Raw genomic sequence first — 16,675 nt, 5'->3', positions numbered from 1 at the left:
ATCAAGCCCCAGGGCTAAATGTGGCCCTCTGGTTCTCTCTCTGTGGCCCTGGGGACTCTTCCCCCCGGACCACACCCCTCACCAGCCCTGCCTTGCACTCCCCCCCCCCCCAGTTTCTTTTGCCTGGCTGAAATGTGTCCTTGAACTCTTATGGGGTATTCCAGAGCCCGTATAGAGTCCTTAAGTGGGTTCCCCAACAGTAGGAGAAAATAACAGAGGCCATCCAGAGTACAGTCATACCTCGGGTTGCGAACGTAATCCATGCAGGAGGCACGTTCACAACCCGTAATGTTCGCAGCCTGAAGCGCCATGTCTGCGCACGCACGTGACGCAATTCGGCGCTTCTGCGCATGCACGTGATGTCATTTTTAGCTTCTGCACAATGCGCAAGTGCCAAAACCTGGAAGTAACCCATTCCGGTACTTCCAGGTGCAGTGTGTTCTGCAACCCAAAAATGCGCAACCCATAGCGTTCATAACCTGAGGCATGACTATATATTGAGAAGCAAAGCGGCTAGTAAGCCTAATCTTTATTCAAGGAACTGTTGCAACAGGGTCCCCACTCACCACACGCAGGAAGGAAGAGAACACTGAACAATGGTGCGCAAGCCCTCATATAGACTTTTGAAATTGCCCACCCTGTAGCCCAAGACCACCACCACCCCCAAAACATCATACATACATCACAGAAGGAGGCATCTACAGCAGAAATCCTGTCTGCCAGGATACCTGATAACGGTCACTGATTGCATTATCTGCGCAGCCTGGCCATTCTTTTGTGATGCTTAATACTTTAGTTCCTGAATCCATGTCACAGGCTCACCCTTTTCATACACAAATACGCCCTTAAGGCAGGATGTGCAAGCAAAATAACAATGGGGAGGCTTTCCCCATTTGCCTCCCTTCCTGCAGAGGAATATTTGAGGTTATTGGGAGAGTCAAAATGGCTCCAGGATTGCTCTCCCATACTATTTCAGGCACATGATTCATATATAGTGGTACCTCAGGTTACAGATACTTCGGGTTACGCGTTTTCAGGTTACGGACGTGCCAAAATCCGGAAGTACCAGTATGGGTTACTTCCGGGTTTCGGTGCTCATGCATGCACAGAAACACTAAATCGCGCTTTGCGCATGCGCAGAAGTCCAAATTGCATCACACGCGTGTGCAGGCATGGCACTGCGGGTTGCAAACGTGCCTCCCACACGGATCACATTTGCAACCCAAGGTTCCACTGTATTTAGATATGTGTGCATTTATGAATATTGATTTTATATTTGAGGCCTTAAAATTCTTATAACACCTGGGTAGAGAAATGTGTGTGTGTGTAGGAACTAGCCTACTGCACAGAAGTAACTTTCACAATCATTGCTCCGCCTGCTTTTGCCTCTGGCTTCCTGCGCCATTGCCATGTGGCCCCTGGAAGGTTCACTAGGAGGGGTGTAGCCGCAGGGCTGAAATAGGTTCCCTACTGCTGTCGTAAAGAAATAAAAACCTCTAAGTGAGCGGGTCTCCTTTTTTGGGGGGGGGTGAGAGAGTCTGATCTGACCAGCCCTGCTTTTGAGAAGCTGGACAGTGTGTTCGGCTGGGCAGGGACGCTCACAAACAGCAACAGAAGAAGCCACACGTCACCTGTACAGAGAGATAACTAAGCCTCTGCCATCCTCTATGTGTCCTGCAGGGATTCATTAGCGAACACGCTTCCAACTAATGAATTTGTCCACTCGGATTCTTAAGGGACTTTCCACAAATCAACTGCTAACTGGCTCCAGACCCGTGGCACTGGGAGATAACTGGATTTGTCGCCTTCGCTCAGGCCAAATTGAAAGTTGCGGGTTTCTTGAAAAGGACTCACTGGCTCTATCGCGACAAGACCGAGCCTGTAGCATTGGCTGGTACACAAGGGGACTCTCTCAAGCTAATTGCTGCTCTTGTCAGGCAGCAGCTGCGCTTGGTTTTGAGAGTGCCACACCCGTGGCCCCTCCAGAGATGAGGCTCGCTCTCTCCTGCTCTCCTTCTTCGCTTCAAATCCTCCACCGCTCTCCGTCTCCCCCCTTTCGTTTCAATCTTAAAGGTCTCAGCAGGAGACTGTTGCCTGTAGATAACCAGTCGTTTTTCATTTTTTAAAAAAAGGAAAAGGAAAAAAACACCAGGAAAATTACTTCGCTGTATTTCCGACAAGCAAAGTTGCTTCTTGGGCCAAAGAAAAATGGCTCCAGATTCTTCCAGTTGTGGAGAGCTCCAGATTTGATCAAAGAAGCAAAGGGAGAGAGCGGCGCTCAGGGCTTTTTTCAGCCGGGGCTCGCCAGAACTCAGTTCCGGCACCTCTCAGGTGGGCGCCTGTTATGTACTGAGTTGAATAGGATCCATAATGCAGCAGTCTGATTGGTCCTAGAACAATAGGATCCAAAATGCAGCAGTCTGATTGGTCTCAGAACAATAGGATTCAGAGTGCAGCAGTCTGATTGATCCTAGAACAATGCAGCAGTATGATTGGTCTGCAGGAGCCATCCAATCCAGCTCCAGATGGAAGTGAATCCACAACCTGATTGGCCTACAGGAGAATTCCGGAATTAGCCAATCACGTGCAGCCCATTGTGTAAATAATGTATATAAAGCAGATACTTTGAGGGGACTTTCATTCCTCCTCACACTATGAGCTGAATAAAGAGCATGAAATCCACTCTCGACTCTGAGTATATTTCAGCGCCATAGCCATTCTAAGAGAACAATAGAGGAGTTCATGGTGTGATCCGGCACCTCTTTTTCCAGAAAAATAGTCCTTAACCCTTTGGGGAAGAGGGACATCCATCTATCAGGGATGCCAGTTTGCAGATTTCCTGCGCTGAACAGGGTTGAGCTAGATGGACTTCAGAGTTTCTTCCTGGCTCCATGGTTCCATAACAATGGCTACAGGTCCTTGAGTTCCTGTCTTTGTCTTTAAATCACAGTAGGGTGTGGCATGGAATTTTAATTGGGGCTGCAGCCTTTAATTAATTCACCGGCTTGATTAATTAAAAACCCTCTAAAGCAAATGAAAAAGCACTCTAATTCATCAGATGGCTTTTTTTTTCAAAACAAATCTTAATTACTTTAAATGTAAGTGTTTACAAAGGTTGCAGGAAGCAGGGCTCCATTTTAAAAGAGGCATCTGCCATTCACTGTCACATGGGGGAATGAGTGTATGTGTGTGTGTCTTCACACGCACAATCTTAAAGACACACAAAACATGTGTGTGTCTCTCTTTTTCCTCTTCAAAACTGCACACACATTTATGCAGATTTCTTCACTCACTTGAAAGCTCATCAAATTAATCAACTAAGCTTTCTTCAAACAAGCAGCGGAGCTAATTTTAACACTCCCATTCTTAGGATTCTTTCTTTCTTTCTTTTAGTTATTTAAACAGTTTTTGCCCCACTGCTTGGCCAGAAAACCTTCCCAGAGCGGCTTGCAAAGATCAGTAGTAAGACAGTCTCTGCCCTCATTTTTTTTAAAAAAAGTCACAGCATGAAAGGAAAATGGATTGGGAGAGAGGAGGAAATAGGTAAACTTGTGTACCAGTTTTCAGGTACCACATCTTCATTACAAGCTCTTCTAATAACCAGTTGGGATCAGAAACTTTTCAAAGAGAGGAGGAGCCAAAAGTGGCTGGTGTCTCAGCAGAGTTGATGGGGTGGCCCTGCTTCCCTTCTTCCCTTCTTCTGCACCCTGATGCAACGGCTGGCGCCAGGTGACAGCTGATGATCCTAGCATCTCAGCAGAGCTGCAGGTGTCACTGCATGCCTTTTCTTCCTTCCTCTGCTGCCACCCAGTGGAATGACTGCTGCAAGGTTGTGTATTGGTGGGCAAAGTAAAATAAGTAAACAAATGTGTCATGGTCCCACCTATTCTCAGCAGCCAGAAGCCTCATAACCAGACACTGGAGAGACCTGTCAGGAGTGAACATGGACCAATGGTATCAAATACAGTGGTACCTCAGGTTCAGTACTTAATTTGTTCTAGGGGTCTGTTCTTAACCTGAAACTGTTCTTAACCTGAAGCACCACTTTAGCTAATGAGGCCTCCTGCTGCCACTGCACCGCCGGAGCACGATTTCTGTTCTCACCCTGAAGCAAAGTTCTTAACCTGAAGCACTATTTCTGGGTTAGCGGAGTCTGTAACCTGAAGCGTATGTAACCTGAAGCGTATGCAACCTGAAGTGTATGTAACACGAGGTACCACTGTACCATTTGATGGAAAACAGACTTATTAGAAAAACTAACCAATAAACTGAAACTGACATGGGGACAAATAGAAGAAGACGCCTACACATAGGCGCCGACTCCATGGGGCCTGAGGGGGCCCAAGACCCCTCAAAAATTCGTTTGGGGGGCTCTGCCCCCCCAATAATTTAAGAAAATTATTAGGCACCTTGCCAAAAACCGCGCAGGGGACTCCGGCGCGTGCCTCCCAAAGTGACCGGGAGCTCCTGAGAAGGGGCGGGCAGGTCGGTCAGTCAGAGGAAGACCCCCAGCGGCGGGACTTTAGAAAGGAATGGAGCCGCGGGGCCGAGGAACGGCGTATTCGTCGCCGGCGAGGGACCGGGGTGAGGGGAGAATGGAGGGGACGGGAGTTCCCGCCGCCGGAGCGGGGCTTTTTTTCTGGGTTCGGCTAAGGTGACGTTGGTAGGAGGGGGTGGCCGCCTCCCGGCGCGAAGCCTGGGGAGGGCAGGCCGGTTCTTGCATGCAAAAGCACCACTGCCATCCTGCCGCCAGTATGGACCCCGATATGGGCCCCCCCCAATATTTTTTATAAGTCGGCGCTCCTGCGCCTACACCCTGGTATGGTTCCCCTTTATCACATACACAGCCCAACAAGACAACGACAAGAATCCACCAACAGCATATGAATCAATCTGGCTAACTTGATCCAAACACACACACACATACCCCACTCACACACAAAAACAAATCTCACTATAGCCAACCAAAGACAACCAACCACCCCCTAGACCACCCTCAACCTCCCTCACCACCAAGGAAATACAACAAGTGAATAGTAAGAGAACACAAAACCCCAGACATACAATAAGTAGAATCATAGAAGTATTGCCACCCGAACCCACCCCACTCACCATTCCTTCCTCCCCCTCTTTCCCCCTATTTTCTTCTTAACCTAACACTGTATGTAACACTAATGTCTCACCACAAATGAAACTGATCTGTAGAAAATGCAACTTGGGGGGGGGGGAGAGAGAATGCACATTATTTTTGTAAACTAAGAAATCTTTAATAAATAGAGTGGTACTTTGGGTTAAGAACTTAATTCGTTCCGGAGGTCCGTTCTTAACCTGAAACTGTTCTTAACCTGAGGTACCACTTTAGCTAATGGGGCCTCCTGCTGCCGCGCGATTTCTGTTCTCATCCTGAAGCAAAGTTCTTAACCCGAGGTCCTATTTCTGGGTTAGCGGAGTCTGTAACCTGAAGCGTCTGTAACCCAAGGTACCACTGTACATATGTATATAAAACAAATGTGTCACGGTCATCCAAAAAAGGTGGCTGTATCCAGGGTTGCTTCCATTGAAAATAACAGACAAGACTAATTTGGGTCCATTAATTTCAGTAGGTCTACCCTGAGTATCCTGAGTCTAGGACTTTCCGATCAGAAGGTCAGCAGTTCAAATCCCTGCGACGGGGTGAGCTCCTGTTGCTCAGTCCCTGCTCCTGCCAACCTAGCAGTTTGAAAGCATGTCAAAGTGCAAGTAGATAAATAGGTACCGCTCCGGCAGGAAGGTAAACGGCGTTTCCGTGCGCTGCTCTGATTCGCCAGAAGCGGCTTAGTCATGCTGGCCACATGACCCGGAAACTGTACGCTGGCTCCCTTGGCCAATAAAGCGAGATGAGCGCCGCAACCCCAGAGTCAGCTACAACTGGACCTAATGGTCAGGGGTCCCCTTACCTTTACCTTACCCTGAGTATAATTTAGTTTGGGGCTGTTCTTTTCTGATCATGGGCTGCCTTTTTCCATTCCAGAGTTCGCACTTTCCCCAAGGAATCTCACCTGGGCCACGACACAGTCCGCGCCCTCATGTACTACGCCCTGAAGGTGTGGAGCGACATCACGCCGCTGAATTTCCACGAAGTGGCTGGCAACAATGCCGACATCCAGATTGACTTCTCCAAAACGGACCACAACGACGGGTACCCCTTCGACGGTCCTGGTGGCACAGTCGCCCACGCTTTCTTCCCGGGAGAACACCACACCGCCGGGGACACTCACTTTGACGACGATGAATATTGGACTTTCCGATCATCAGGTACGTCAGGGTAAGAGAGCTGCGGAAATGTGCGGGAGCGCCCTGTTTGCCTCCATGAGCGTCGAGGGAAGAAGGGGGAGGCCAAAGGAGGACGGACCTCTATAGAAAGGGAAAGGCTTCCTTTATACATGTATAAAATGTACAGTTGTACCTCGGGTTAAGTACTTAATTCGTTCCGGAGGTCCGTTCTTAACCTGAAACTGTTCTTAACCTGAAGCACCACTTTTGCTAATGGGGCCTCCTGCTGCAGCCGCGCCGCCGGAGCATGATTTCTGTTCTTATCCTGAAGCACAGTTCTTAACCTGAAGCACTATTTCTGGGTTAACGGAGTCTGTAACCTGAAGCGTATGTAACCTGAAGCGTATGTAACCCGAGGTACCACTGTATAAAGTAAGTAACAAATGTTGGAAATGTAAAGAAAAAGAAGGAACTTTTTATCACATATGGTGGGAAGGTAAGAAAGTGAAAAGCTTCTGGGAAATTATATATAATGAGATGAAAATGATGTTGAAATATACATTTATTTAAAAAAAGCAGAAGCATTTTTACTTGGCATTGTAGGGGAGGATACTAACAGACAGGTCAGTAAATTGTTTTTATATGCAACAACAGCAGCAAGAATATTATTGGCACAAAAATGGAAACAAGAAGAATTACCGATGAAAGAAGAGTGGCAAATGAAGTGAATGGACTATGCAGAACTAGATAAGATGACAGGAAGGATTTGAAACCCGCGGGACCAGAGATTCTTAGAGGACTGGAGTAGATACTTGAATTATTTGAAAAGAAATTGTAATAAACAGATTACACTAGTAGGATTGCAAGAAGTTTTGTAAGAAGGATTATGCAAAATATTGCAATGAAGACTATGAAAAGAGTTATTAGTTAAGGACAATTAAAAGTAATAGAGAAATGAAGAAATGTAGATTAAGTGACAAAGACTGAAAAATCTTCAGATGCGGTTGATGGAAGTCTAAAATATTGTATAAGAAAATAAATGACTTTTGGAAATGGTGTGTGTGTGTGTGTGTATACACACACACACATATACATATATGTATATGTATATAAAGAAAAGAAAGAGAAAGGCTTCCAGTGGGTCAACTGCTGTAGCAGCAGGAGCAGATCCAAAGTAAGAGTTGCTGAAGCAGCAGTGGAGCTGTCCAGCCAAGGAGTCGGGCTGGAGATGTTGCACTAGCAGTGTGCTGTTAATTGGCAGCTTGCTGTTGACAATGAGATTGGGTTCTTTGCAAGCCAAGGCCTGTTGGCAAGGACAGAGAGAGAATAAAATGAGAGTGGCAGATACTGTAGGTGGTGGAAGGACCCCGAGTGAGAAACAGGTCACTGGCAGTTTCTCCAGGTAAGAGAGAGGAAAAGAAAGCTCCCAGGTGAGAGGTGGGAGAGGGCCTTCTTGGTAGTGGCGCCCGCCCTGTGGAACGCCCTCCCATCAGATATCAAAGAAATAAACTACGATCTGACTTTTAGAAGACATCTGAAGGCAGCCCTGTTTAGGGAAGTTTTTAATGTTTAATCGTGTTTTTAATACTCTGTTGGGAGCCACCCAGAGGGGCTAGGGAAACCCAGCCAGATGGGTGGGGTATAAATAAATTTATTAATAACAACAACAACTGGGAGGAGGTTGTCATTTTCTGTTTTCGTCCAAAGATTTGGGGCAGATAAAAGAAAGTATTTATTCATGCACCACATGGTCAAACTATGGAAATCAGTCTGCCAGGAGGTGGTGAAGGCTACCCACTTAGATGGCTTGGACATATTCATGGACTTGGGCAAATTCATGGAGGAGAGGGCTATCAATGGCTCCTAGAGATGACAGCTCTGCTCTGCTTGCACAGCTGGAGGCAGCAATGCTTCAAGTACCAGTTACTGGAAGCCACAGGAAGGGAGCGTTGTTCTTGTGCTCAGATCCTCCTTGCTGGACTCCCATCTGGTTGGGCGCTGTGAGAATAGGATACTGAACTAGATGGGTCATTAGCCTGATATAGCAAGCTATTCTTTTTTATTTTATTTTTTTAAAAATCACATTACAGTGGTACATCTGGATGCGAACGGGATCCGTTCCAGAGCCCAGTTCGCATCCTGAGTAGAACACAACCCGCATCTGTGCATGCGCAGGTCGTGATTAGCCGCTTCTGCGCATGCACGTGACATCATTTTGAGTGTCTGCGCATGCGGCGATACCCGGAAGTAACCCATTCCGTTACTTCTGGATTGCTGTGGAGCGCAACCTGAAAATGCTCAACCTGAAGCATATTTAACCCAAGGTATGACTGTACATGTTGTCATACACATTCAACATTGTACATAACATATACCATATTTTTCGTTCTATAGGGCGCACATTTCCCCCTCCAAAAATTAAGGGGAAATGTGTGTGCGTCCTATAGAGCGAATGCAGGCTGCGCCGCTAAGCCCAAAGCCAGAACAGGAAGACGGAGCACTGCGGAGCGCTCCGTCTCGCTGCTCTAGCTTGGGGACAGCTGCGCGCAAACCTCTGCAGGGCAGCGGGGTGCCTTCACCCCGCTGTCCTGCAGAAGCTAGCAAGGCTGTTCCCAAGCCAGAACAGTGAGAGGGGGGGCTCCGTCTCGCTGCTCTAGCTTGGGGACGGCTGCGCGCAAACCTCTGCAGGGCAGCGGGGCGCTGCGCTCCAAAGGCTTCAGGGATCTTTGATGCTGGCAGTGGGGGAAAGCAGCGCTTCCCCCCACCGCCAGCCCCACAAGCTCTGGTGAATGTACCTTGAACGCACCTTGTTTTAGAGGGGGAGAACAAGAAAAAAAAATTGTCCCTGTTCTCCCCCTCCTATGGCCCGGTGCGACCTATGGTCCGGTGCGTCCAATGGAGTGAAAAATACGGTAATATATTATTTCTACAAATTCCCCACACCTAACCCTATACCCACCTCCCCTTTTACCCAAATACCCATGTGACTTCCTTCACCCACATGCGTGATATCCAACTTGTTACTTTAAAAAAAGAACAACTCTAATATTGTGTTCAGTTTTGTTCATTAGAATGATCATTCATCTATTAAAAACATAGCTTCTTAACTTAATGGGTTCAATCTATACTTACCCAGAGCTTTCTAATAGAATGATTTTGTACAATATATTCTTCAACACATTTCCATTCCTTTCTTAATTTTTCTTTTGATTGCATTCTGATCGACGCTGTCATCTTTTTGCTTTTTTTGTATTCTAGATACCCTGCTGACGATTTTCTCTATATTTTACGCTGTTGCGTAAACAAACTCGGAGGGAAGGGAAAGAAGCTCCACTCTATTGTTTAAAATTGCATATGATTTGCAATGTGTGTGCTTGCAAAAGGAAGGGGAGGTCAACCAGTTATACATTTATTTACTTCTTTGTGCATCTGCCTCCCTGCCTCCTTGTTATTTTCAGATACCCATGGGATGGATCTGTTTGCCGTGGCAGTCCACGAGTTTGGCCACGCCATTGGCTTGACCCACATCTCTGCCATAGAGTCGATCATGAGGCCATACTACCAGGGCCCCGTCGGAGATCCCCTGAAGTATGACCTGCCTTACGATGACAAAGTCCGGATATGGCAACTCTATGGTGAGCCCGGGTCTGTTTGTGCACATGTCAAGTTGGTTGGGTGAAGAACTGGTGTTGAGAAACCAGGAGGCATGGCTCCGTTTCCCTGCACAGCGGAGATGTCAGGCGCTTGGAACTATAGGCTGGCAAGTATCATAGAATTGAAGAGTTGGAAGGGACCACGAGGGCTATCTAGTCCAACCCCCTGCAATGCAGGAATCTTTTGTCCTATGTGGGGCTTGAACTCACAACCCAGAGATTAAGAGTCTCGTGCTCTACTAACTGAGCTATCCTCGCTGTAGGTGGAGTAGAGGGAATAGCCTTCAATTTTGAATGGCCCAGACTGGAGGAGCATAGCAGATCTAGAAGGTTTATATAGTAGCCGGTGGCATGCCATTGGCTCCTTGGCATCACCTGACATAGCCAAGAGGATTCCGCACTGATCTGATATTTATACACCACCCTGTTATTTTCAGGTACCCATATGATAGACCTCTTTGCTGTTGTGGTCCATGGGTTTGCCCACACTATTGGTTCAACCCAACCCCAAACTGCTTGCAATTCCCTGCTCCAGTCACTAGGAGGTGGTACAGAGAGCAGGCCGAATGCAATCAACACCTCACCAATAGGGCTTGCAGCCTGGGCTTCTATGGCATTTGATAGGATCACAAATTTCCTCCAGCCTCTGGGTTTTGTTTTGAGTTTTTGCATTTCGTTCTTTTTGCATTTGAAGGGTACCTGCCCCCAGAAAAAATCAGCTGGAGAACTAGACTCTCCTCAGAACAGGGTTTCATGCTTTTATGGTGAGGCAGGAAACCTGCCAGCCCATGGAAAGCTTGGCTGGACAGTCTGTCTGCTTGCCTGACCTCTCTCTACTTCTGCCCCAAGATGGATAAGCCACCCCTTGCTGGTCTAATTCATCCTTGTCTTTGCATGCAGGGGTCAGGGAGTCTGTGTCCCCAACAGCCAAACCTGAAATATCGAAAACAGAGGACCACCCCATCTTGCCAGACTTACCGGAGAATCGCTCCACTGTTCCGTAAGTTGAGTTCAGGAGTCAACAACCCATCCTCATCTTCTTTGGTGGAAAAGAAGCAAGCGTAGGGCACAGAACTGGAATTCTCAAATCAAACTTTGAGTTTGAAGTACAGGAGCGGGAGTTCCAAAATCCGCATTTGCAAACACTGAAATTCTGAATTTCGAACCGAATTTGAATCCCCTCCCGGGGATTGAACCTGGGACCATCTGCACATAGAGCAGATGTGCTACCACTAAGCTACAGCTCTTCCCAGCTATTCAAGTAGGCTCCCTGCTTGATGAAGAACCCAGCTCTCATCCTCCTCCTTGAACGATAGAAATCATGTGGGTGGGAGGCAAGAGAAGGAGTGAGCAGGTTCACTCAGGAGGCATATGAGCATGGTATGGGAGCCCATTTTGCCTAGAAAGTGAGGTATAAACAAAATAATTACATCTGAACCCACCTCTCTCCAGCTGATGTGGTATCTGAGTGCCTTCTAGACAAGCCTTCCCCAACTTGGTGCCCTCCAAATGTTTCAGATGACAATTCCCAGCAGCTCCAGTCAGCATGACCAGTGACTAGAGGTGATGAGAGTTGAAGTCCAAAACATCTGGAGGGCATCAGGTTGGAGAAGACCGCCTGGACCATTGATAGGCATCCTTTGTACTGATAGTTAGTCTCTGTAGGCTCATGAGCTACTTTTATTCTCCATGCAGTGGTCTGAAAAGGATATGGGTACTGTAATAGGTATGAGTAACTGGTGCCTTTCTCGGTTAATTTGCCTTGTTAAACCTTTCTGACTGCACAGCCCCTTCTCATCGTGGCTGTCTCAGTCACTGGCAGAATCCATCAGTGGGCGTTTCTTGAACCTCTTCCAACATAAAAGTTGTTTGACACTCAGTCTCCTCCTCCTCTCACTGCGCGGGAGTCTTCTGCGCAGGGAAGGCGTGGGTAGCGGAGGACCTGGGCTCTCCTTACTGATGTCCAGTGAAGAGTCCTGGAGCCCTCTCTCCACTTCCCCCGTCTGCCTCCCTTTATCCCTGGTGTTGTGCTGATTGGCTTCCCCCTCTACTGAGCTGTTTCTCCCCCTGCTGCTGGGTCCTTCGCCAGCATCATCTGGGAGCCTCCCCTTCGCCTCTCGCTCCGATGTCAGTTCCCTGACAGGTACCTATTGTTGAACTTAGGAACATTGAAAGCTGGCTTAATCAGACCTTTGGTCTATCTAGCTCAATATTGCCCACACTGACTGGCAGTGGCTCCCCAGGGTTTCAGAAAGAGGGCTCCCCCAGCATGAGTTGGAGATGCCAGGGATTGAACTTGGGACCTTGTGCACCCAAAGCAGATGCTCTCCCACTGACCTATGGTCCTTCCCCATCCATGCTACTATTTTGCTACTCTTGTTCTAGACTGGACCGCCATCTCCTGGCTCTTCTTTCCTGTGGAAACCAGAGTCCACCCTTTCAATAACTCCAGCAGGGTGGAGAGAAGTTCAGCTCCCTCTCCATGCCCTCAAGTCACCTTGTATCACAGCAGCTTACTCAGCACGACAGGGAAAACTCGTCCGCCATCACTCTCGGGGGAACTTGCCATACATGAAATTTTAATCGGTGCTCTTCCTCACCTGAAATTTGCACGATCTCTCCGCTCGCACAGTTTCACTTGGTGGCTGAAAGGCTGGCACAGTTTTGAAGGGCTCAAATAAATCTAGGGGGAGGTATTGGTGTTTATTTGCGGGGAGGGGGTTCAATAAAGGTACTCGGAAACTTGGGAGGAAGTGATCGTGTCTTTCTGGGTTTCACAAGAGGAAAGGGAAAGCTGAGTGTAATCTGACACGCACTCTGGACTTTAAGAAGGCCAATTTCAAAAAGCTTAAGGAGATATTGAGTGACGTCCCATGGTCAGAAATACTCAAAGACAAAAGAGTCCAAGATGGATGGGAGTTTCTAAACGGAGAAATATTGAAGGCCCAAATGCAGACAGTTCCAACAAGAAAAAAGTGGATCTAAAGAAACCTGTGTGAATGAATAAGGAGCTTACAGATGAGCTAAGAAGGGCATGCATAAGAAGTGGAAGGGGAAATCACAAAGGAGGAGTTTACACAAGTAGCCAACAGTTGCAGGGGAAGGTCAGACTGGCTAAAGCTCAGAATGAGCTCAGGCCTGCAAGAGAGGTTAAAAATATTTTTTAAAGGTTTATTCGGCTATGTCTGAAGCAAAGAGGAAGAACAAGCAAATGGTAGGTCTTCTGCGTGGAGAAGAATGGTAATGGCGTCCACCTGAGGGGTGTCAGAACTGAGTTCCCATGAGTTCTCCCTGGAAAAAAGCCCCACACAAGCTGGAAGGTGTGCAGAAGAGGGCAACTGAGATGATCAAGGGTCTGGAAACCAAGCCTTATGAGGAGCAGACGAAGGAGCTGGGTAGCTATCTTCAAATATCTCAAGGGCTTGGAAGAGGGAACAGGCTTGTTTTCTCCTGCTGTGGAGGGTAGGACTCGAAGCAGTGGCTTCAAGCTACAAGAAAGAAGATTCTGACTAAACATATGGAAAATCTTTCTGACAGCAAGAGCTGTTTGACCGTGGAATGGTCTCCCTTGGGATGTTGTGGGTTCTCTGTCCTTGGAGGTTTTTCAGCAGAGGTTGGATGGCCAACTGTCATGGATGCTTGAGCTGAGATTCCTGCATTGCAGGGGGTTGGACTAGACATCTCTTGGGTCCATTCCAACTCTATGGATTCTATGATTCTTGTGTGTCATGCGGGATTCTCCAAAGATCATAAGAGATAGGGCAATGGAGGCTGGTCTATTGGTGTGAATTGGGCCCTGCCTCACCAGCCTTAGTTTGCACCCAACCAGTCTCCTATTACCTGCCTTCTTACTTACACCCAGCCAGAGGCACCGAGTTGCACACAACATTGCAGGGGGCTGTCGCGCATGTGCTGGGCCCGGGGGTTAACCAGGTCCAGTCCCGAATTCAAGGATTCCGTGAGGAGTCAGTCCGACAGGGCCCAGGCAGGACACAAGGCAGGAAACCAGGCTAGGTCGGGCGCAGGGTCTCAGACAGGTTTTAGCAAACAGCAATGTTGCTCCCGTAACCTGGGGTGGGATCCAACAGCCTTTTATCTTTGTCGGGGTAACAGCCGGTCCTGATCCCCCAGTGACTCACCTCCCTGTCTCGCCCAAAGGCGAGCACTCCTCTTGAGAGTACCCAGGTCTCTCCTTCTCTCAGACCTGAGTCTCTGCAGCTCGGGAGACGTCGGTGGGTTACTAGACCCAGGGGCCGCCTCAGCCTCCCCTGACCAAACCGGTAGTGGAGCAGCTGTAAGTGATGGCCCAGCTGAAGGCAACAAGGTAATCCCCACATCTGGAGCCAGGGCAGGCTCAGGCCCCTGACTCAGCCCAGCTAGTGCTTGTTGCAGGGGAACCTGTGCAGACTGGGACTCTTCAGGATCAGGCCCCAGACTTGGTTCAGATGATGCCTGAGGCAAAGGATCCAGTGCAGACAGAGACTCCTCTGCTTCCGAGTCTAAGCCCAAGTCCCAGGCCATCACACATGTGTGACATCACACATACCTGGCACCAGCACGCGGGGCTCCTCAGAGGGTCACGCCACAGTGCTGGACCTTCAGTGGACATGTGACAATACATGGAGGAGGTCAACAGGTGAGAAGGCCAACCTTTGGGAGCTACCTCCTCCACCCCCTCAACATTGAGGGAGCCTGGCCCCTTGCCCAGAGATTTCAAGGGGTCTGAAGACACCTCGGTCCCCTGGAGCTGGCCTGTTAGCTTCCTTCTCCTTCATCTCAGTGTTGCCTTTGTAGAACTCAAGGAGGAGAATGCTGGCAAAAGTAGAATAAATCGACACCATCTGTCATTGGCTCTGGCTCCATCTACTGTTGAGGCTCCCTGCTTTCTGCCTTACCCATTTTCAGGGGACCAGCTGCCATTGGGGAGGGGGCTTGGCAAGCCCCCCCCTGCAGAGATAGCCCACCAGCACCGCCTCAGAATTTTCAGCTGAAAGAAGAACTCCAAAGTATATTTGATCCAGACAAAGTCAAACCTTTCCCCACTGATTTCAGAATTACAGTGGTACCTCTGGATGCAAACGGGATCCGTTCTGGAGCCCCATTCACATCCTGAAGCGAACGTAAGATGCGTCTGCGCGTGCGCGGGTCGCGTTTCGCCGCTTCCGTGCATGCGCATGAAGTCATTTTGAGTGTCTGCACATGCGCGAGCAGCGAAACCTGAAGCTGAAGCGTATTCATCCCAAGGTATGACTGTACATGTGTTGCTAAATCTCTTGCACTGGAACAGATGCGGATCCAAAGGGCGTAAATTGTGTATTAGATGTATAACGTCCAAAGTGGGCCACTGGGCAGCTTCTGGTAGACTAATTAGTGCACCATATTAGAAAAAGCTGAGAGGTGTTTCTCTGGCTTAGAATTGTGTATCACCAGGACAAAGGCATTATTATTATTATTATTATTATTATTATTATTATTATTATTATTATTATTATTATTATTATTATCAAAAAAATATTCATTTTATAACACAACTAAACAACACAAACAGAAAAACAAACAATACAAATAAATTCTTGTCTTATCCTTCTTTTTTCTAAACATTGTTACATGAGCTTCCCCAAGTCCCCCCTATCTGATTTTCATTTTACCTCATCTTTAGCAGTTTATATATATCCTAATTTTTAACCATTTTTTTAATCACGCTTACTTTTCCCATAAAAATCTTCACATTTTATCACTTACAAATAATACTATTTTAAAATACGCTATCTTCTACTTCTAACCCCACAGCCTATATCCACTTCCAAAGCTATTCTAAGATTTAAATATATATATATATATATTCAAATATTCTTTAAACTTCCTCCAATCTTCTTCCACCGTCTCTTCTCTCTGGTCTCGGAGTCTCCCAGTCAGTTCGGCAAGTTCCATATAGTCCATCATCTTCATCTGCCATTTTTATTTTATTTTTAAATCACAGCAACCTGATTTTTATTTTTTTTTTATGAAGATGCCAGGGATTGAATTTCTTAGACCTGGTGCCCTTGGCTTTCTTGCAGTAGCAAGGAGAATGCCCCGTATTCTCAGAGATAACCAAGAAACTAAAACACATTTTTGAGTGCAATAAAGAAGTGTTCCTCTGGGGGGAGCAGGGGGGAGCAAAAGCAACAACTGTGCCCTAGCTATTGACAGCTTTGGGTAGCCCTGCCTGATTGGACAGAACCTATGACATCACTAATGATAAGCAATGCCATTTTGTTTTGTGTTCCCCTAGGCTCAGAAGAGACGTGCCCAACAGATGCAACACGCATTTTGACGCAGTGGCTCAGATTCGAGGAGAGGCTTTCTTTTTCAAAGGTGAGCATGTGGCTCTTTTCCTTTAAAAACAACAACAGCACACTGCTGGGGTTTGCTTCCAGGCCACACTAGCTGGGGAAAGATCATAGCTGGTTCAATGCTTGCCATCTCCAGGCAGGTCTGGGAGAGGCCTCTTGTCTCAAGCCCTGTAGAGCCACTGCCAGTCAGTGTTAAGAAAAGGTAAGCTAAAGGACCCCTGGACAGTTAAGTCCAGTCAAAGGTGACTATAGGGTTGAGGCACTCATCTCGCTTTCAGGCCGAGGGAGCCGGCATTTGTCCACAGACAGCTTTCTGGGCTGAAGTGAAGGACATGAGGCAGGAGTTGATAATGCAGGTGAGCTGCACACAGGTGAGCTGCAAGCAAGCTGCCGGCCAGCTCTGTGGAGGCTCCTTTTATTGACACAATATGCAAA

General features: G+C 47.7%; 1 protein-coding gene across 1 annotated transcript in view; it reads left to right on the top strand.

Annotated features, from left to right (window-relative positions):
• The window catches only part of MMP17 (matrix metallopeptidase 17), a 165,641-nt gene that overhangs the window by 135,439 nt on the left and 13,527 nt on the right, over positions 1 to 16,675 (top strand). Inside the window, exons 4-7 of the mRNA XM_083476457.1 lie at positions 6,011 to 6,294; positions 9,711 to 9,887; positions 10,806 to 10,905; positions 16,180 to 16,262. Coding sequence (XP_083332583.1) covers positions 6,011 to 6,294; positions 9,711 to 9,887; positions 10,806 to 10,905; positions 16,180 to 16,262 — 644 coding nt within the window. The remainder of the gene's footprint in view (positions 1 to 6,010; positions 6,295 to 9,710; positions 9,888 to 10,805; positions 10,906 to 16,179; positions 16,263 to 16,675) is intronic.

Source organism: Podarcis liolepis (genome assembly GCF_965112155.1).
Source record: "Podarcis liolepis genome assembly, chromosome: 15".
In the NCBI taxonomy this organism is placed as follows: Eukaryota; Metazoa; Chordata; class Lepidosauria; order Squamata; family Lacertidae; genus Podarcis; species Podarcis liolepis.
The sequence above is the reverse complement of the archived record's forward strand: the minus strand, read 5'-3'. Positions and strand labels throughout refer to the sequence as shown.